The 22,802-nt window shown below is 39.8% G+C and overlaps 1 protein-coding gene and 1 long non-coding RNA gene across 6 annotated transcripts in view; one reads left to right on the plus strand and one right to left on the minus strand.

The window, feature by feature from the left end:
* Window positions 1-16,099, plus strand: part of LOC309368484 — a 28,390-nt gene extending 12,291 nt beyond the window's left edge. The window contains exons 2-3 of the long non-coding RNA XR_014167775.1: window positions 3,055-3,156; window positions 12,127-16,099. This is a non-coding gene — a long non-coding RNA (uncharacterized lncRNA). The remainder of the gene's footprint in view (window positions 1-3,054; window positions 3,157-12,126) is intronic.
* Window positions 1-22,802, minus strand: part of PHLDB2 (pleckstrin homology like domain family B member 2) — a 73,759-nt gene that overhangs the window by 13,739 nt on the left and 37,218 nt on the right. For 2 of the 5 annotated variants that reach the window (XM_081908369.1, XM_081908368.1), the window contains exons 7-13: window positions 11,734-11,862; window positions 9,780-9,935; window positions 8,973-9,083; window positions 7,675-7,764; window positions 5,675-5,809; window positions 1,311-1,445; window positions 884-983 (exon numbers count right to left, since the gene is read on the minus strand). In XM_081908369.1, the coding sequence (XP_081764495.1) occupies window positions 884-983; window positions 1,311-1,445; window positions 5,675-5,809; window positions 7,675-7,764; window positions 8,973-9,083; window positions 9,780-9,935; window positions 11,734-11,862 (856 nt within the window). Of the gene's footprint in view, window positions 1-883; window positions 984-1,310; window positions 1,446-3,525; window positions 3,700-5,674; window positions 5,810-7,674; window positions 7,765-8,972; window positions 9,084-9,779; window positions 9,936-11,733; window positions 11,863-22,802 lie in introns of all 5 variants that reach the window. The other 3 variants (XM_081908367.1, XM_081908371.1, XM_081908370.1) reach the window with 3 other exon arrangements.

The raw sequence follows: 22,802 nt of genomic DNA on the forward strand, positions 1-22,802 counted from the left end.
CGTAAGCATTAAGAAAGAAGAAGTTACTACTGTCGTACCTTGGTTTTCAAACAGCTTAGTTCTCAAACGTTTTGGCTCCCAAACGCTGCAATCAGAAGCCACGCTTTGGTTTCCAAACGTTTTGGAAGTCAAATGGACTTCCGGAACGGATTCCGTTCGACTTCCAAGGTACGACTGTACAGGCATTTTGGGGCATCTAATGGACCAGTCGTAATGAAGGAAAAGGTATTTAAGGTCCAAGCTGTCACTTTAAATTGCTTTATATTATGCAATATAAATGCATTATATAATGTGCACATTGTAGTGCACAGGGACTGGATATGCACAAATCTTCCCACACAATAGACTGAACAAACACATCTTAGGTAAGAGCATCAGGCTCTGGAAGGCTGGTACGCTCAAGGACCAGTCAGAATAACATTCAGGATCAAGAACCATGAAGTTTCACGGGATTATCCGTTTTCTAAACAGGGTGCCTGGCTTTTAATCAGTCTAAAGCTATAATTCTATGCACAGTGCAATCCTAAGCATATTCAAGTCCTACTATATTCAAGGAGGCTTCCTTCTAAGCAGACACAAATAAGGTTGCACTGGGAAAGATATTGCCCACTTGTTGAGAGTATTATGCACACACTTACGCAAGAACAGAGTGGTTTGTGTATAAAATAATTCAAATAGAATCATGCCATTTCCCATTTTGGTGTGCAATCAATAATTATATTAAGAAAACTTAATTAATCTAAGACTCAAAAAAGTATTGCAGATGAATGAATGCATTTTCCACTTATCAAATTACAAAGATAATCTGATTAGTGTGAAATGGGATTTCCTTTTCAATGGCATTGTGTTGCAGTGTATGAGGATAATTTTTGAACAGCCTTACCTTTATGCATCCTCCTTGGTTCAGACTCTTTGGTCATAGTTCCCAAACAATGAGGAAGTACGCTGCCACAGCTGTTGCTTTGTCCAAGTGGAGGATGACCCTGCATAAAACAATAGTGATTAGCATTCACAAATATCAGCCATCCATGCTGTCCAATGGTGGCTTTGCCTTAGCTGAAAACTGTTTCTGCTCATTTCAGTCAGCACACCAAGTCACACTGCAGTACAATCAAAAGAATCTGGGCTGCTCAATTTAAGACAAAGAGATTAATGGAAGAAATAACAAAGAAGTAAAACAGGAATAAAGTAAGAGGAATCACAGACTACACAACGGGATGCAAAAATTAAAGCAAATTGAGAAATTACATTCCTGCTTGTCTTTGATGAACTAAATACTTGTGTTCCTAGATATTATAATCTATAATCACCTTAACACTCCTTCCAAGAGTAGAACTGCTGAAATGGGGAGACACGGAGGGAGCTGGTTTCTTGCGTGGCAAAGTATCACTCATGTATGGGCCTTCTTTATGCTGCTTCTTCCTCTCTTCCAGATTTCGGAAGTGCTTAAAAATATGAAATTGCAGTGTGATCATATGGGAGCCTGCCGGCTGTAAATGTTGGCATTAAACAAGGTGCATTTCACAAACAAACCTAAATGCTGTTTGAAAACACAGCCCAAAACAGGACAAGGAAAAGCCAGTAGGGGAGAGTTTCTCTGTTTAAAAATTCTTAAGTGCACAGGAATTACAGCACACACACAAACCAAAAAGAGAAATGTTATACAGTTTCACAGATTTAAACTAAGAGTGCCTTAAAAAAATTCAAGGGTGATTTAATTTAATTAAATTACAAGGAAGATTCCCTGGACAAGTTTCAATGAAACTTAAGGAGATTTTGAATCATTTGGGATAGTATTCAGGCATCCAAGAGAACATGCGAGGGCAGAAACTAAGGAGTAGGAAGGGGCCATGTGTACTACTCCTGCCTTAACATCAACCTTCATGCATTGAGATGAAAACTCTGTAGGGGGATTCTAAGTGTGTTTGACTGAGTGCTTAGACTCTTCCCTGTGATTGGGAGCCCTGCACAATCAAGGCTCCCAGCTGTGTATAGGATTCTATTTTCAGATGAAGGCACTTAGAATAGTCCATCAGATATTCCTGCTCATGGTGGAACAGTAGAGTGTTGCAGACAGGACAAGCATGTACAGCCTCATTCTCATGGCCACCCCAAGTTGGCCACTGTGGGAACAGGATGCTGGACTAGATTGACCTGATCCTGCAGCCTCTTTTTATGTTCTTATGCAGAGTTTGTGCCCTCTTGTGTTCTGAATAGGACACTGGATACAAATCTTACTGATCGTGAATCAGCTGTCCCATTTTAGGATGGTTAAAAATCACCAAAAGTTACTGTGACATTTTCACTAAAGTAAAAAGACATTGGACATGAAACAATGCTGCAGAAATGATACATAATGCCAACTACTGTTTGAACAAAAGGACAAAGTTATTTGGTCTAATTGTGGCATTGTGAGTTGATTCATAGTAGGGTTTTTTAAAAAAATAATAATAATACACAGCTTTATACAGGCCAACAGGCTTCCTTAAAACAAATCTGATTTAATCCCACAAAGGGAGGTCTGCCTGCAGCCTTATACACCTTTAGGTGCCAGGTGAAAACACTCCTCTTCAACCAGGCCTTTGGCTGACTATATCCTATATCCTTTTAAATATGTTTGCGGGAAAGTGAGGGGGGATGTAGTGATTGTTTTGTTGTTGTTGTTACTGTTTTTATTATGTATTTTGTGTTTCTATATTGTATTTTTATGCTGCGAACTGCCCAGAGATCTATGGATCAAGGATGGTATCCAAATTTCATAAATAAGAAAACTTTGATGTTACAGGTTTCCATCTCCTATATTATGTGTTTCATCCGAACAATGCTCCACTCATGAAGGAAGGTTCCACTTGTGGAATAATTAAAATAAATGCTTTAAACTTGATCTATCACTGGTATTCCGACTGTTGTAAACTGTTGATTGCAAATGCCTCTCTCAGTTGAGATTTCTGAAGCAACAGCTGTAGTATTTCTACATGCCATAAATACAAGACCAAGTTGTTGAATAAAACATTTCACTGTTAATATATTTTTCTGTGCAGCTCTCATTAACAGAAAATATCAGCTGGCAAACATCAGGAAGATGCAGATAACTTTTAAAAAACCTTATACAGATATTCAAATAACGACTGATGTCCACAGAAGCAAGAACAGATTGTAAGTGGGTCTCTCCCCCCTTAGGTACTGAACTCTGCTAGTTTGACCTAGAAACTTTGAGATGAACACCGTGACAGAGCTCAGGGCACTATGCGCGTGCAAAAAAAGGCTGCAGGGGGTGCTGTGCATGCAAAGTCCTTTAGAAAATGTTAGAATTCCACCAATCAACTGTAATGGAAAGGGAATGTGGTGTTGAACTCAGCGGCCCCCCACCCCCCGGCGCACCCTCCTCACTCCCTTCCAACACCTGATTGGTTGGCAGGATTTTATGACTGCCTGTTTTGCATGCACTCCTTCAGACTGATGCAGAAAAGTCCGTGCAAAAATAATTACATGGTTATCAAGGCAGTCAGCCTTCAGGCAGGTTACCTGTGACTGCCTTCGGTTTTTCTTAGCTGGAAGAGGTGGTGGTGTGTCGGGCAAAGGAAAAGGCTCTACATTTGCAGCCCTGACCTCAGACCATTGGGCTGGTGAAAGTTGTGCAAGAGGGCGAGGAGAAAGGGAGTGAGGAAACACAAATCCAGAACAGAGAGGCGATCTTAGCTTTATAGGAAAGAGAGAAATTACGTTCAGAGGCTTCTAAACAGGATGACACACAAGCTGACAGCAATACACACAGAGAGAAGCATTTTATGGTAGTACAAAGCAGTCTGTTCCAACCCTGTGTCCCCAGATGTTGTTGGACTCCAACTCTCAACATCCTTGACCACTAGCCATGCTGCCTGGGTATGATGTTGGGTGTAGTTCAACAACATCTGGGGAATCTGGGCTGGCTTCAACAACATCTGGACTTGCTTCATCAGCCTACGTGATGGGAAGCATGAGATGCAACCCACAGGTGATAACAGGCAGGTGCAGAGAAAGCAGGCAAGCAGCATTTTCTGTGGAAGGAGTTTACTTAAGGGCTTGCAGCATTCTACTGGGTGAAAGCAGATCTGGGGCTATCCAAACCAAAGCAATAAAATATATGAATGCTGATAGTGAAATGAAAAACACATGTTTTTACAGATTTAACTGCTTTTGTGGCTGAAGTGTTTAGATTAAAATTAGATATACCAGGCTCAATTCCTGCAGCTAATGTACATTATGTATGTATTATTTATGGCAGCAGTTAAATATTTCTGGATATGGAATTACTTCTTTTCATAGCTAAAAAGGTGCTTCCCCCCACCCCTCACACAGTCACAGGAAACAGCTGGGAAAGCAACCAGGGAACAGTGTGGAAAAAATAGCATCCTGGGATATACTTAAATTTGTATAAATTAATGGGACATAAAGAGCGTAAAACATTCTACACTCACAATGTTAAATTCCACCAAGTGATGCTTGAGTGAACTCCACAATTCAGTAAAACCAAATTTATGTGGTTTAAACCTCATTCCACAGAAGTCATACCCAACTACTTGGTCTGTTGTCCGATTGCCATATGATTTTCAGCTTTCTAAAAGGCTGACTCTACAATGTCAATGTACCTTTTCAGGGTTTGATGTATCAGTTACTCAGTTTGGGCAGTGTGGAGGAGAACCCAAATTTTGGGGATCCATAATTAATATACCTTCTTTTCAAAGGTTTGTCCCTTATTTCAGCCTGATATACCTCTAAAACATCCTTTCCCCTTACTGAAGAGAAAGTAATTAGTTAACAGGGCCTTATCTGAATGTGAATGTGAATCTGAAACTTTCTGACATTGCTGTTATCCCTGGAAACAAAGGTTTGTGTGTGTGTTTTCACTGTATTGTGTGGTTAATGGAAGGCCATCTGCAAATGAACACTGTACAGTTGTACCTAGGTTTTTGAACAGTTTACCGTATTTTTTGCTCTATAAGACGCACCAGACCATAAGACTCACCTAGTTTTTGGAGGAGGAAAACAAGAAAAAAATATATTCTGAATCTCAGAAGCCAGAACAACAAGAGGGATCGCTGCGCAGCAAAAGTAGCGATCCCTCTTGCTGCTCTGGCTTCTGGGACAGCTGTGCAGCCTGTATTTGCTCCATAAGACGCACACACATTTCCCCTTACTTTTTAGGAGGGAAAAAGTGAGTCTTATAGAGCAAAAAATAAGGTAGTTCTCGAACATTTTGGCTCCTGAACCCCACAAATCCAGAAGTGACTGTTCTGGTTTGCGAACTATTTTTGGAAGCCAAACGTCCGATGGGGATTCCGCAGCTTCTGATTGGCTGCAGGTGCTTCCTGCAGCCAATAAGAAGCCGCACTTTAGTTTCTGAATGTTTTGGAAGTCAAACAGACTTCCGGAACAGATTCCGTTTAACTTCCAAGGTACGACTATATAGAGCTCCTGGTTCAGTTGCAGTATTCTTCCCAAGGTGTGGAGATGTTTAGATGGCCCCAAGTATTAAACCTGAGCTTTCTCCCTAAAACAGACTCCAGGTATAAAAGTAAATTTAGCTCTCTTTTAAATTGGATATATGCAGTTTTACCATGAACCTGCAAAAACCAAGGGAACAGAACGTTGCAAGCAAAATGCATACAAACGGGAAATGTCTCTCAGAACAAACCTCTTTATTTTGTGTCTGGCTCATCAGGCCAGCTGTGGAAGGAACAGCCTCAGCAGCCGTGGGGGCTTGAGTGGAAGGGGATATATTCGTGGAATTGCCATACGGCTCACTAATGTCATTTACACTCACATAACCCTAAAGGGAGGAATTTAGAAATTAAACATAAGAAGAAGCACAAGCTAAACGGCATGCAAGAGTATTAAGGTTCCCAGTGTGCTGTGAAAGTTAGTTTAGAGTGATCCAGCCAATTTCTGTGGTATTACAAAAAAGTTTCATTAAAATATTTTTTTAAAACCATCGAAATTACAAGCACTGAAAATCGGAATGCTTTAACTTACTGTAAACAAAATTGTTATCATTATATCTGAAGTGGTTTTCATAATGAGGTAGAACCATTATAACTTAATACGTTTGGTTCAATACGTTTAAATGTAAAAATACTGCTAGATTTCCAAGGTAGCTCCCACTATTGCCCCTCTTGTGGCTATTACAATGTGGTAGCTTTATGATCTACAACCATGGGAGGGCAGTTCTTCAACAGAAAATGTTTTTGAAAAATTGGCTCCCAGCACAGTTTACAAACTATCGGTGTGCCGGAGGATTGGGGGGGGGGGGGAGAGAAAAAGAAAAATTCCAAAGGAATGGTAAAAATCATCTAAGACCATGAATCTCTGGCAAAGGAAGGCTGTCTTTATTCCAGTGCATTTCAGTGAGTTACTATACTGCAAGTAAAGGTAAAGGTAAAGGGAACCCTGACCATTAGGTCCAGCCGTGCCCGACTCTGGGGTTGCGGCACTCATCTCGCTTTACTGGCCGAGGGAGCCGGCGTACAGCTTCTGGATCATGTGGCCAGCATGACTAAGTCGCTTCTGGCGAACCAGAGCAGCACACGGAAACACCATTTACCTTCCCGCTGGAGCGGTACCTATTTATCTACTTGCACTTTGATGTGCTTTTGAACTGCTAGGTTGGCAGGAGCAGGGACCGAGCAACGGGAGCTCACCCCGTCGCAGGGATTCGAACTGCCGACCTTCTGATTGGCAAGTCCTAGGCTCTGTGGTTTAACCCACAGCTCCACCCGAGTCCCTATACTGCAATTAGATGCAGGTTTTTGTTGGTCCTAAGCAACACCCTCCTTGCAAATTTCACTTTTTTTTGGTTAATATCAAAATAGATTACTGACAATTTAATAATTTAGGGACACATTCATCAGCTAGGGTTTTGTTAAGGTCATCAGAGTAGCTGCAATTCTCTGTTAAAAGTATAAATAAGTCTAAGATTTCATTAGCAGCAGCAGTAGCAAAAGCAGCAGAAGGGTTTTAGGCAAAAGCAAGCTGCAGGAGGATATACTGGAAGAGAGTGTGCTTTCTAAAAATACTAACTGAATTTAGTCCCTGAAAAGTACTCTTGCAAGAACACTGCCAGAATTGTTCATATAGTCTAGAAATGAATGCTTGATTTGGGGCGAAATACTCTGGAACAGATGGAAATATCTGGTCATTTAACTCTGTTTTTGAGGAACTATATTTTGGAAGGTATTAGAATGGCTTCAGAAAAACACTTATTATATCTGTAGGACGTAGTTTTCATTATTTTAATTTTGTATGAAGGGTGAGACCACTATGCTTGCATGTGCACACTGGAAGGAGTCGTTTTGGTAATTATCTTCAACACAGGAATACCACACCACCATAAAGTAGACACAAGGACATGTGCTTGTATGGAAGCTGGGAAAAGCACAATAGATGCATGTTTACAGACATACACAAAAAAACCCCCCAAACCTGACAAAAAGGGATACAATTATGTCAAATTTTATATAAATCCTGCACGGCAAAGCTATCTTTAAAAACATATATGCAAACCATTTACACACAAAGGAGACTGGACCACACGTCATTTCACACTGAATATTATAAAATGTGCAGCTCTAAATCACCATCTAATACAGAGAACAGTAACTGCTTTCTCTCTCCTTCTCCCAAGTTTCACATTTTTACCTCTTTTAGACTGCTGGGACTTAGGGGGAAGCCTTTTCCTCCTGATAGTGAAGAGTATTTCTTTTCTAGATTACAAAGGTTCTCCTTCTCCTGTTAGCAGACATAAGTTATATTTCAGATACAAATGTTGGCAGTCACTTCTATGACAGAACACACACAGGGGATCACAAACAGTCTCAGGCTTTGTTTGTACACTTCAGAAATAACAAAACGAGACTAAAAAAATTAATGAAGTGATGAACAGATGTTTCTGGGTGATACTCAAGTAGGTCATGGAGAGACCCAGTGAAATTAATGGACCCAATTATGTCATCTTCATTAATTTTAATAGGATTACTCAGAATAGGATTAGCTTTGACTGCAACCCAATGTCTTAAATAACTGAAGCTATTCATTTCAATGGGTCTACTCTTGAGTATACTCACATTGGATATCAGCCTCTGTTTGGAATTGTTCACAAGTAAATTGCATTGTATCTCTGTTCATTCCTTTCAACCCCCCCCCCCCCAAATCATCAAATCATATCCCAGTATACAGTTATCTTGCCATGTGTTTAGGATAGCTTGACAAGCATCTTGGTTTTTGGCATGTGTTGACCAGTATTTCCTATGGCAAGCACATGGATGGATAACATGCACATGTGTGTTGTGTTTAAGCGCCTGGAATCCTGAGTGGGCCATGTCCAAGGGCTTGTGAAATCACCTGTACAAAAAGGGATGACACCCACAACAGAATGGCATCAATTCTGTTTACTAAACATTCTGCAAAATGACAGCACAGTTTAGAGCAATTGTCAAGAAAATCTTCCGATAACTGTAGCTATACAATGATGTTGCTAGATTCAGGTAGGTAGCCGTGTTGGTCTGACACAGTCAAATAAAAAATTAAAAAACAGTTCCAGTAGCACCTTAGAGACAACTAAGTTAATTCTGGGTATAAGCTTTCATGTGCATGCACACTTCTTCAAGATACACTGAAACAGAAGTCACTAGTCCCTTATATATAGTGGGAGGGTGGGGTGGGGTTTTTCTCAGAAGGGTAGTAGGAGATGGGTGATTGACTCAGTGGGTATGGTAAACCTGTTGATGACTATTAACGACTGCAATTAGTCCTACAGGAAAAAGCAAGGGATAGTATGCAGATGACCAACAATAGCTTTGGCGTGTGTAATGAGACAAGAATCCAATATTTCTATTCAGACCAGGTCTCTCCATAGTTTTCAGTTTAGTAGTAAGTTGTAATTCAGCAACTTCTCTTTCAATAATGTTGCTGTCTTTGAATCAAGGAAAAGTGCTTACCCTCTGCAACATCATTAGGAGGTTATTCTTCTCTTTCACAAAATGATCTTGTTCTCTTTGTGCCTGCTGGACAATATGATTGGCTTGTTTTTTGAGGGCAGAAATTTTTTCCTATGGCAAAGATAGCACCAAAACATAGTCAATATGAGCTTGGGAGTATAATGTACGCATTACTGATCCTGTTGATCAGGAAGACACTCACAGGAAGGAAACTAAAGACACTTTTGCACCAGTAACTCTTGGCTGTAGTTCTTGTTGTTGCATATATTTCATACAACGGCCATTTTCACAAACAATATATAGAAATGTGAACTTGCAGTGTTGATTACAACATTAGCTGGTGCAGATGTACTCGATCAAGAAACACAAATGAAAGCACATTGAGGATGGATGCCAGGTTTAATTGCAGAATCTAAATTAATCTGAGGTGAAAACTAGTGAAAACCTTTACTTTTTCCTGAACTGGAACAACCCAAAGCAAATCAGATCACCTTGTGATAAGGTTGCCATATTTCAAAAAGTAAAGACTGCATGAATTTCCCAGTATTCAGGCCTTGAAAGAAGCAGTTCCACAAGAATGTAAGCCTCCGTAAATGTGTTTAGGATTGCTCTGTAAACAGATGAACTTATTCAACCACATTTTGTGAATCTTCACTGTCCTATGAATAGTATTTACATTTTTCAACATGAATTGGAACATGAATCCATTACTGATTTACTGAACTGGCCAGTAATTGGCCAGAACGAAATGGAACCAAACCACAAAAAGCAATGATATTACCTACTTTATTTTTAAAGCAATTTTACCTTTCTACTGACAATGTTGCGTTGATATTCAGCCACCTCACGCAGGAGCTGCTGTGTTAAGTTCTCCTTCTCCTCATCTAACCTGCTCTCATTTTCAAGCTGCTGAAACTCCAGATCTTCAAAGTGTTTGCTTTCTACCTCCAGCAAGTCAGCATCCTTTAACAACAAAAGTCATGGTATATATATTTTTTAAAGTTGTATATCATTAGCGAAAGTAGGCATGCAGCACCATCCCAAACAAAAATAAGGCTCAGGAAGTTCAAGTTATTGTGCATAAGATCACACTCTAAGACCTTTTAAAAAAAGAAGAACAGCTATTTATGACCTTTATATTGTTTTTTGAACTGTTGACTGGATGTTAAAAAGGATTATATACATCCTTAAATCAAATTGTGATATTGAATAGCAGATCAATAGGCTGAGTGTCCCACCCGTGTAATGATCTTTTGGTCACAGTTCAGCACAACCATGAGATGATCTAGAACTATGCAGATGTAATGATAAAAAGAGTTAAGAAGCAAGGAAAGGAACACCCAACAGGCTTGACCTCACTTCCCTCTTACCTCATTCTCCAGGGATGCTAGTTCTGTGACTCTTGATGACCAAATTTAAGATGGATGAAAAGCAAATGAATGGAAAGATAGTATGCAGCTCTCCCCCACATCCCCTTCCACCACTGTAACCTCCAAAAGCTACATTAGCATTAAAAAGTGAAGTGAAATTTATACAGAATTCCACCTAATGTGGAATTCGTGTCTTAAGTATGAACTGGGAAATTCAGGAGATGCTGTTTAAAACTCTGGTCTCCCTTAGTTCAAGAAAGCAGCTTCCATAATAAAAAGGGGAAACGGATCTAAATGGAATATTGGGAAAGAAATCTTGTTTTGGTCTATGGATGGTCATCACCAAGTGTCTTATAATGGTGAGCCAAATCCTGGATAGATGAGTGTTCTTTTGCAACAATATGGCAAGCGAAGCTGTTGAAGGACAGAATTCTCTGTCTATGGCAGGGATGGGGAGGCTGTAGCGGGACCACAATTCACATCTTCTGTGAGTATTGGTCATGCTGAGTGGGGGTCGATGTTGGAGTCCAACAACATCTGTAGGACCACATGTCTTCACCTCTAATCTATGGTGTTAGCAGAACTCCATTAATTAACACTTAATATGCCAAGCAGCATGCCTTGAATATGTAGCTAATTTCCATTTAGAATTCTTTTATTCAACATTGGGGTGAAAGTGTAAACTAAGAATGTGTCTGAACTGGAATTTCTTCTGGCATTGTATTCTAGCTTATTCCTTCTCACTGTCCCAAAAACGCTTCCATGTCTCAATATTGTGGGGGGTTAATTTACACAAAACAAAACAAAGGAAAGCCCACTGAATGTGGGTGGGTGAACCTGCATAGTCGCCTAGCTATAATTTTGAAACAGCTTCTACGGCAACAGTGATTTCCCCCCTCTTTTTTTCTTGAAATTTAATAAATAATTTTTTAAAAAAAAAACCAGATTTTGTTCAACAGGTAAGAAACAACTTTAAAGGAGGAAACAATTTCATAGTGGTGGCAAAGGGAAACTTAAAAGCAACTGCAAACATAATGAGGGCTAAAATTAGATAGCTAAGTGCAGTTATTAGACTCAAGAATTTATCCAACACGCTTACAGCAAATTACCCTAAAGCTCAACTAAACATCACAAGTACACAAACACAGGCACACACAACTCTGATTTGCCAACAGCCAAGGGGTGCTAAACATTAACTGGTTGGCAACTTTTAAAGTATGTATCACAAACCAATTTTTAATCCAGCCCTTCACATTCTGTTTATTCATCACCATGCAACAATCCTGTTAGCAGTGCAGAAAACCAGTAAACCCCTGCGATGAGAGGCAGTCAGCAAGTCGTCTTTCAACACTTGTGCTTTCACAAAAAACAGAGGAATCCATGCTACTGACCCTGTTTAGCTGCTGTTGCAATTGTTCCCGCATGGACTCAGGGCAATTATCAAGCTGTGTCTTCTGCTCGGTATAAACCTCCTGAAGCTTTTCTAGTTTTTCCCTCTGAGCATCAAGCTTTATTTTTTCCTGGAGTTTGAACCAGAAAAATAAAGAACAGAATTACCTTCAAACCCAAAGCAGTTGTTAGTGATTCTGATGGCACATGGAGCAGGGTTGAGTGGCGGGGATAGGATCGGTCCTAAAGGTTGTAGCAGGGATGCTTAAACATGCTGGAAGGCTGTGGCTAATTTTCATGTGCCACAGCAGAATCTAGGTATAATATTAATAAACCTGGCAGATGCTAAAGAATGGTTAGTTGACATACGTTAACATTTATTGATTATGTCTCAGGTGCACAAAGGCAAGTTCTCCATTGCGAAACAGAGACTCTGAAGATGGATTCAGAAGGCTGGATAAGAGTCACTTCAAAGTGCAGAGGGATGGTAATGCTAGGCTAAAAACTGTATGGTTGAAGGATACAGATGCCACATGGCAAACTGCTAAGCAACGACCACTTCGCTTGAGGCAATTTGCATCCACCCTCAAACCTTGGAAACTGAAATAAAATATAAAGGTTTGCTTTGTCCGAATTATTTCATACTTCTCTCTACCATCCATAAAGTTCAGCTCCATTAAGGCTGGAATTTTGCCTCCGTTAAATTTGGACTTTGGAAAGATCAGGTGCTACACATATATAATTTGTGGGTATACTCATCCCAGCTGCACAGTAAATTTCATTAATTAAATTTAGATTTTTCAGAACATGGTACTGGATCTAGGACATTGATTAGTAGAAACTAATCAACTTAAGAGGTGGGTTTGTAATTTGACTGCAATAGGCAGTGTCACAATGCTTTTTTATATATACAAGAAATGGCATCCTTTAGTACTTTCAAGATCAATGGGACACTAGCAATTTAGAAATTGAATCAGTAGCATGTTAGTCTTCAAATGAGAGAAGGACAGAAAAGGGTGAGATTTTACAAAGCAAACTAAATAGAATACTACCCAGAATGACACAGAAGTAACAGGCAGAGGGGACAAGAATGATGGTTTTTAATAGTTTATAAGCAGTGAAAGGATGAACTGAGGCACAGCGTATCGGTTTGGAACAGGAAATTCTGTTTCAGAAATCAAACATGCTGAATGAACAGGACTGGTTCAATTTGCCCTAAAGGGAATGCTATAATGACCTCCAATATAAATTTGGCTCTCAAGACATCCAGTCCCTATTTTGAAGATGAAAGGAATTCCATAGTATGCACTTTTCTTTTAATGCAGATTAAAATATGTTAAATTTGTGTCTTTCTGTGTTTCTGATAAGCATGTCATAAGACTTTTCGACTTCTCCAGAACAAAACCTTTTAGACACACAGATCTAGAAAAACATCATTCATTGCATCTAGTTATAGGACTAGATCCTGTCTTATATCTGAAACCATATTTTCAGTAAACAACTCATGTAAGTGTTACAGTTTCAGTTTTTAAAACAGAACTTTTACTGCAGAAGAACAACATACTTCAGACCGCAGCATTTTGTTGGAAAAATAGTACAGTCACCAAAGTTCTGCAATTATTCAAGGCTTTTAAACACACTAATGAAAGAATTGCAGATATGACTCAAGTTGCCAATAAGCAAGCTGTATCAGCTTACATGTGCTCTGCCAGCTGTTTAATTCCTATACTTATGGTTCATGGAATCATAGAATTGCAGAGACGGAAAGGGACGGTCAGGATCATCTCGTCCAACCCCTTGTAAATATGCTAGCGATTTTATTGCTGCACCACTAGCCCAGATTGCCTCATGCAGTGCCTAAACAATGACTGGTTCAAAATTGATATACACATATATAGAAGGACATGTTCTTATCCTGAGTGCCTCCTCTGAAACAACAAAAGGCACACTGTTCCACTTGTGGTGGACAATACAATGTGCACAGTAATCTTTCACATTAGTTCAAAATTAACCTAATTGTTCATTGTTTTGCTGCAACAACTGCTGGGCTTCATACAGCTGCAACATCAATCTTTGTAGCACATCCAGCTGGATTCCACTCTTTTCATTCACTTACTGTGTTTGTATATTAAGGGGTATATCCATCCTGTAAAACTACAGATGTCCTGGAAACTTTATAGGAGTTGGAAGCAGGGACCAACAATAGGATACTTTGTCACACGTACTTTCGGCTGCAAACAACTTCAGTTTCATGCAGGGAAAGTATTTCTTGGACTAGTAAGAACAGTTAAGATTTTCCAGTGCACATAACTTTTTTTGTGTTTAGGTCCCATCTCTTCCCAACAGACCATTCTAGGTTATTCAGCCCCAGCTCCTGCTAGCATATGGGTGCATGTAAAAATTAATAACAAAATGAAGGAAAGTCACACACTTCAGTAGTTCTGTATGATCATGCAGGAATCACTCTCCACTAGATATCTCTCTTTTTTGCACCAAGATTTCTATAATTTAAAGAATTCTAGGTATTACCTATCTGCATTTACTCCTTTATTTTTCAGATTAGTAGTCGAGCATTCTGCCATAACAAGCACAGAAGGCACTTCACAATTAAAAGCTGTCATCTTAATTACCCTAACACTGGGCTGCTTTAATCTTGATACCCTTTTTTCTTTACTTGTTAGACCCAACATTGACACAGATGCTCTAGACATTCCTCTTGCGTTTGCCCCACTCTGACTAAACCCCACCTGGGTGTTTTTTGTCCCAAAGGAGGAAACATGCAGGCATTATATAGGATCCTATATGTTTGTCCTATAGGGCAAACAACAGCTTCAGCAAAGAAAAAAAATAGATAAGTAGTGTATGGCCAAAAAAGAAAGAAGGTAAATACCAGTAGCTGAACGCCTCTTCACATTCTGCTTCTTCCCATGAATGTGCTATTCCTGGCACTGAAGCCAGCCCTATACAGGGTCAGGGTGGGGGAGTTGGATCATGCCAGTTCCAGCCCCCCTCACAACCCCCAAAGTCTAGGCATTCCACACAGGGACTTCCACACATAGATGTGAACCACGTACTTGGTATGCTACATTTTTACACGATGTTCCAATTACACAATTTTCATATGGATGTGTAGGGCCCCCTGGGTTGCTGTTCTTCCCCATGCGCCAAGGGAGACACAAGCACCATTCTCCCTATGCTCATGCTGAAAGTCCGCATAAGGTTTTAATGTCCAGGCTGTCAGTGAAGAGGCTAGCAATGGTACCAGCCACAACAACTATGTTATATCTCCAAAGTCATAAGTCACTTGCTGGAAATCACAAGTGGGAAAAGGGCTGTTGTGTTTTGAAGTACCGCTGCCGGGCTTCTCATAGGCATCTGGCTGGCAGCCACAGTGAGTACAGGCTCTTATGTTCTGAAAGTTTTGCAAGTCTACATCTATACTGCTTTTGTAAGCCAACTGGAGAACTTTCCTTACTGAGTGGCATTTGAACATGGTTAATAAATAAGCACACACTGTTGGCCATGCTGATTTATATCAGATGTCCTGTGCAGTATAATTCCTGGCTGAGATGAAAAATTCAAAGCAAGGAAGAACTATTTCAGACTTTTATTGCAGCATCCTTATTGAGGTTGCCAATGGGTTTCTAAGGATATTTTCAGCCTAGCAAATAGCCTAGCATATTTGATAATTTAAAAAAGGAGCCAGGGAGAGTATGAGGATACTCCTTCAGCAATCACAGTGCAAAACTGCCCCACTGCAAAAAGACAACAGAGAGAATATGGCTTATTTCAAGAAAGAAGCAACCTACTTATTTATCACTCAAAGTGAGAAGATGTCCACAGTTTGCTATTCACTGCATGGGAACTGAGGCTATCTAAGACAACCAGTACTCTTTTAACCACAGCAGAAATTGATATATTAAGCATTTATCGCTGACAAGCGTTCTGCAAACAGTCAAGTGACCTTGACCAGTGCTATTTGCTACATGTTGGTTTGGTGCCTAGGACAACAATTACGCAAGATAGATGCATTATTTTTGATCTCCAGTAAGCTTGTATCTGAGATCATAAAGGTCCGTGGAAGCATGGCTTATATTTACAAGACCAATAACCTTATAAACTGGATTACTGCAATCCCACAGATGACTGAAGCACAAAAACTAAACTGCTGAGCAGCTGAATTGTCTAAACTGTCAGTGGGGACTCTTCTGGGTCCTATCCTTAAATTGCAACAGCATACTTACCCACAAGAAAAAAGCAATTCTGGAGCAAGTTTTCAAAGGCAGCCAGACAAATATACATTACAAACGCAAATCTGATTTAGCAATCAATGCAATTGATCTATTTTTATTGTAATGTATAGCCACTTTTGTCAACAAACTTTTCAGTACAAAATGGGTTCTCCAATTTATTTAACTATATTTATATACTGCTTAGATAAATAAAAATCTCTAAGCAGTTTATATAACATATTCATAAGAAAATCCCAATAAAGTCAACACATAAAACACATATAGACATAAAGGAATTATCAAAATGTAGCTAAAGTTATCAGTTTTAAAAACATACATACATAATCAAATTACATGTCTGACTAGGCTTGTCTGAACAAAATTTTTTTTAGCAGGCATCAAAAACAGTACAGTGAAGGTGCCTGTATTTACTAGATTGGTGCAACAAGTCTTGCAAGTCAACAGCTTTTCAAACCTAAGCTTTGCTATTTGATTAAAAGGACTGAGCACCACTCATGATGAAAGCACTTCTACCTAGCATTCCTCTAATGCCAGCTGATGTTAAATATTAGCAGTAGTTTATAGCAGCAATAGGAGTGACTTTCCAGCTCTGGTCTATCAGTAGCAGGTTGACAGCTGTGCATATACAATAAGGGAAAGCCAAGTGTAGGCAAACTTTTTTGTTTACTATATGCAGCTATTTCCATTACATTATGCAGATCAGTGGAATGATTAAATTGATTGGATGGGATTTCCTGCAGCTCCTGATCTAGGCAGTTGTACTCCCAAAGTAAACCATAAAATATAATAAAGATTCTTGAATATGCTGGGAAAGAAAATACAAGATTTTATGCCTTTGCAATGAAATCTGGGATAAGCGTTATGTCACCAGAGATGTCACAGTAGGCACTGTCCAATAGGTGCCCATATATATTAGAGAGCACTGCTAGTTCTGAAGCTAGAAGGTAGTTCTTTATATGTTATGGCTTAAAATACCTGGGAAATGGTTTGAGCAAAGACTGTGATGGGGCAGGAAAGATGAACACATGTACCATAGGCAATGGCAGAGCTAAATACCACTCTGGACAGCTACTGTCTATTCTGTCTTATGTATAGCCTTAAATACTTTTTCTGCATTTCCAGAGCTTCTATTTCACTCTTCTTTGCTGGGGTAACAGGGAAGCTACAGAGAAAAGCTAGCATAGTTTATTGCACAGTGGTGCTAAATACAAGGCTGTTATTGAGCTCATCTTACAAGGGAAGCAGTTAATTTGGGAGGCTAACAGCTGCATGCTACGGATGGAGAAGGAAACCTGAGACTAAGTGGAAGAGCCATTTCCTTTTTCTTTTTAGGATGCGGTGTCTCAATAAAGAGAGGAATGCTTTTTCTTAAAGCCAAAGCAGCATCTCCTATGGACTCTTAAAAAAACCCCACCAAGCACAAAATTCACTAGCGCAAACATTTCTACTGAATGTGTTTTGTGCTATTCAGCTATGAATGTGATGCATGTTGATATGTGCAAGAACTATGCTTTATAGAACAAAAAAGTGCAAGTGGAAGACATATGAATAATCAGCAGCTGGCTCTATCCTTTACCTCCAAAACCTTTCAGAATTTCCAGACAGAGAACTATATAATGTTCCAACTTTGCACATCACAGTAAACTGTGGTTTGTGGCTTACCACGAGCAAGTAGTATGCTAGTGCACACTATCCAAATTGCTGCCACTTTGCTCCTCTTCTGGGATGGAGAGCAAGCCATGAAGCTTGGCTTATCACTATGCACAAATTCAGAATCATGCTTTACTTTTTCCTGCTCAAACCGTGATCACGAAGCCAAGGTTTGTTCTTGGCTTCCTGAGTGTCCGTCTTCCTGGCCTGTTGCTCCTGATCATGCAAGCTAAGGTGCAAAACTGATGCAATGAGGCAGACTAGCATACCGCTTCTGCATGGTAAGCTATGATCTGGGCTGACGTCCAGTTTCATGATTATCACATGGAACAAGCAACAAAATGATCCATATCCCCCAACCTGTCAAATTAGATCTCGACAGGAGGCTAGGACTTTTGCAATATTTTTGTTTAAAGCAGGGGTGAATCTCCACACCTCTTTAATACATTTGTCCAGCATTCAACCAGAGAACAATAGTTTCCTTTATCTCCTCTTTATGTTATGCAGGACTTTGTAGGGTATTTTTTACTGACAACTACATCTGCAGTCCTTTGCACAACTTAGGCATTTTGTTAATGGCAGGAAAAGACTCAGATTTGATGGGACACACCAGGCAGCTATAAGCAAGTAACACAGGAAGTTGTAAACGAGACAGTTACAAAACACTGAACAGCAGTTTGTGATGCTAGTAAAGAATCAGAATTTTTCTCTGGCACTCAGGAAGTCCTAGAATGCATGCACATGCGCAGTTTAGAGGATCTCGTGGAGCAGCCAATCCCATACTGACTACATACCCTTTGATGCCGGAAAGGAACCCACAAGCTTAGCCAAGAATCCAGCTGGGAACTAGCCCAGATCAAACTCCTGTTTCTTAGCGCTGCCGCCACCAACCTCCATTTCCTTCCCCTAGTCACGAGAGGTCTTTTTCCACCCAGGTGAACATGCATGATAGAGACTGCAGCTCACTGTTTTCCTTTCCACTAGATCTTTGCTATTAGGAAGAGCTGGGAGATCCTGACCAGGAGATAAGCAGCAACAGAGAAATGGAAGCGGCAGAGGTCCAGCCGCAGGGGGAAGTTAAGAGCCACAGCCCATCCTGGATACCCTTCCCTTCCTCTCTGGCAGCTGTGACCGTGTCAAATATCACCGTCAAGAGTCGCTGCTTGGATTCCCAGCTGTAGCTGGAAGCTGTGAATCCTATCTGTTCCCTACACATGCACAAACAAGGCAAGGAACTTCTTTCCTACAGGGGAAATTCCACTGAGTACACCTGTTTTCACCAGTCTCATCTTATATCAAAGCCATTTTCCACTGGGAAGATAATTCCATATAAGCTACACTATAGGAAAAGGACATTTTATACATGTCTAAGAAATACAGCCTGTATAATTGCATAGAGCCTAAATATAATTTTAAGAAAGTTCAGGAAATATGAAAGTCGGTTCTGAACTGCAAAAAAAATGTCACCCCAAATAAGCTATAACTGAGATGGCTGGGCAAAGTAATGCATTCTGTCTCCTGCCTTAGGGCTGGACCACATGAAATTCAGGTGTAATGTTTTACATTCCCATTAGCAATATGATTCTATAAACTGATATTAAATTTATAACAGAAGCACTCAATAAGCTTACTACCCATTGGCAATGTCAGATGGTTGGCCAAGACTTTATAAACCATGGCTTATAAACTGGTTTATAAACCATGGTTTATAAAGCCAGAATGAGCACCATAGACATATGCTCCTCCCTCACCCCTCCTTTCAATATCAAGATACAGTGGTACCCCGAGTTACAAATGCCTTGGGTTACAGGCGTTTCAGGTTACAAACTCCGCTAATCTGGAAGAGTTACCTCGAGTTGAGAACTTTGCCCCAGGATGAGAACGGAAATCGTGTGCTGGCAGTGCAGCGGCAGCAAGAGGCCCCATTAGTGAAAGCACACCTCTAGTTAAGAACAGTTTCAGATTAAGAACGGACCTCCGGAACGAATTAGGTTCATAACTAGAGGTACCACTGTACTGGCTTACATTAAGCCAGAGTTCCCTGTGCATTTGAAATGGGAAACTGTAGCTTCATTAAGGATAACAAACCAGAAGAATAAGCTTAACTTAGGCCTCATGTGAAGCCCTCCAAGATCCTCCATCTGGCTTTCAAGATTCCTCCCAGGCCACACCTTTCACAAACACTGCTCAGTACCTGTCCTAGGGTGCTTTGGCCTAGCTGGAATGTGTTCTTGATCTGAGATTACTGCATCTTGTTTGTCAGGATGCAGAGATGCATCTCTCTGTGTAGAAACTTCCAACTTTTGCATGGCTAGAATGTGCAAAAGTAAGATTTGCATCTATTGCTCTAGCCCCTTCCCACCACTAGCATGTGGCAACTCTGCCCCATGAAGGAATACAGTCCACAGCCTGGAAAAGGTTCCCCACACCTAGGATAAAATATTATAAAATTATCCATAATGTGAAGATTTAAACACTCAAGGTCATCCAAAGAAAGAGATTAACAACAGATTCTAGGCAGACAGAGCAAAGTGCATATAGCCCCACCACCCAACTTATGGAACTCATTGCCACAGGTGCCACAGTGATGATGGCTACTAGTTTAGAGAAAGTCATGGAAGAGGATATGCCTGTCTATATGGCTGTGAGGCACCTCCATGTTCAGGGAATGTATGTTGCTTTCATGCCTTGGATGTGGAGTTGCCAGAAGCATCCTAGAGGCATTGTGTTGGCTCTATGGACCTTTGGCTTAAAGCAGCAAAGCTCTTCTTTTGTACTAATTGTCTGTCCTACGAACATTTATCCAAGCTCCACTGATTCTTCATCTTTTATTCCACATTAGCAAATAGTACACAGCCTAAATTCAGTGGTAGTCTTATAATGCTGGCATTTTATTTTTTTTGCTGACGTTGAATTTAGTCTTCCTGCAAATTAAGAAATCAAGTAAACTAGGTTCAATTTTATTCAAAACATTTTAACTTAATATAACCTACTCAGGTGGTTGTGAATGTGCAGTTTCCTTTTCAATTGCTGCAGAACAATGGGATTTGCTTTGCAGTAAATTACTGTGAAAGCATAAGTGGTTCAATATTCTTCAGCGTGTTGTATCGTGTCTATGGTCTTTGAAGTAGATGAATAAGATTACAAGTAATATGAAAATTCTCCCTTTAGTCTATTTTAAGCATGCAGATGGAAAGCTGATTATGTTTTCATTCATGATATCTCTTAAGAATTTCACAAGCTTCTGAAGCAGGTGTCCTTAAACGGTCAGATGACTTTGCATAAGACTTCCTGTCAAACAGGTGCCTAGATCAGCAATTAATTCCAGTCTTAACTCTTTCCATAAACATCAAGCTATCACCACCGCAAAACAGACCTGCCATCATTTGTGCTATATATTTTTATGAATGAAATGGTTTTGTCTTTCATAAGTTGTACACAGATATCATTTCACTATTCACAGATCTCCATTCACTGGTGGAAGAGATCAGAACAGCTGTTCAGAAGTGAACAGCAATACCAGAAAACGGAATACGAGTGGGGAAATGATACCACACGGGCTTTAAGGCTGAAGGAAGATACTGAAGGAGTCAAAATGATACATGGGAAGGATGCAGGTGTGAACTACAGCTGCTCCTTACAACTACCGTATTTACTCGAGTGTAAGGCGCACCTTTTTTGGCCAAATTATGTCACAAAAATTAGGGTGTGCATTAGGTTTGATGGCACATTAGATTCACGTCAATACAGTATCATCAAACCATTTGTAAACCACTAGAAACTAGAAGATACAAAACCATTTCTTCCAATGGTTCTTTCAGGAACAGCATGTTAAAAAACAGAACTCACAGAGCAATCCTAACTAGTGCATCTCCTACATACATTAAGCTGCAATCTAAATATGTTGTTGTTGTTGTTTAGTCGTTTAGTCGTGTCCGACTCTTCGTGGCCCCATGGACCAGAGCACGCCAGGCACTCCTGTCTTCCACTGCCTCCCACAGTTTGGTCAAACTCTAAATATATACTATAATATAATACAATAATATATATAATAATGTATAAATAATGTATATATAATAAAATTATATTATTATTTTTATAACTGCTAACGGTTGTGAAGGCAGTGTAAATCTTCTCTCTGTTGGGTGAATTTTAGTTACAGGCACCCTAATTTGGCCCATGAAACTGTCTTTCCACAGCCATACACACTGAACCTCATAGAACGTCAGGACAGATGTGGGATGGCTAAAGCTGCAGCTGCAAATGAACAAGCAGGAGCCTCGCAATGTGCTCTAGATGGTTTCTCTGCAAGCAGAGCTTGCATTCAGCAGCTTTTAAATTTGATGCCCAATGCATGCTCCATTGAGGTAAGTTCTATACAAGAGTTCCCAATAGGAGGACCGATGTAAGAGGACTGCTGAAAGGGTATGCACATCACTTCTCACATTCCTAAAAGCTATGGCCATGGGGTATGTTTTTTTACTGGCACACAACTTTGGACCTAATTTAGTGATTATGTAGATTCTCATTTTTACATAATCTTGAATTTCTGGAATGTGACAACATTTCATTAAAATGTTACAGTATTTGCACATTGACTTCCACATTACACAAAAAATGATTTAATGTAATTCCATGTTCAATGCTCTTTTGCAATTTCGATTTTTGTTTCCTTTTGTCCCTTCAGTATTCTGTAGCAGGTTATCAAAACATTATGTTTAGGAGAGCAAATTTCAGGCATACAAAATTTAATGTACTTAAGCTAAAAATATGTAGCCATGTGAGGTAAATAAAATTCTCAAGATTTTCACTACTATGAAGGAAACCCATTGCAGATGACATTATTAAAATTGCTGAACATACACAGTAAGAAAAAGACTGTAGACACCACATTAAAATGCAGAGAAAATCTCACTGAATTTAATTTGACTTACTCCCAGGTAACTGCAAATGATTGCAGCGTTCGTTCTCATTCTTCCTAATTCAACACGTTGTGTGTTCTCTTAATAACTGTGTGTTTCTTCAATAAGTAACTAATTATAGCATCAATGCCCAACAAAACCCATACTAAGTTCAAGTTATCTTTCTTTTTTAATTTCCACAACTCTAGCCAGCAGCCAGCAAGTGGCTTCTAAATTAGTTCACATAATTTGTTATTTCATCTTAAA

This window comes from Podarcis melisellensis (assembly GCF_964234715.1).
Source record: "Podarcis melisellensis genome assembly, chromosome: 4".
NCBI lineage: Eukaryota > Metazoa > Chordata > Lepidosauria > Squamata > Lacertidae > Podarcis > Podarcis melisellensis.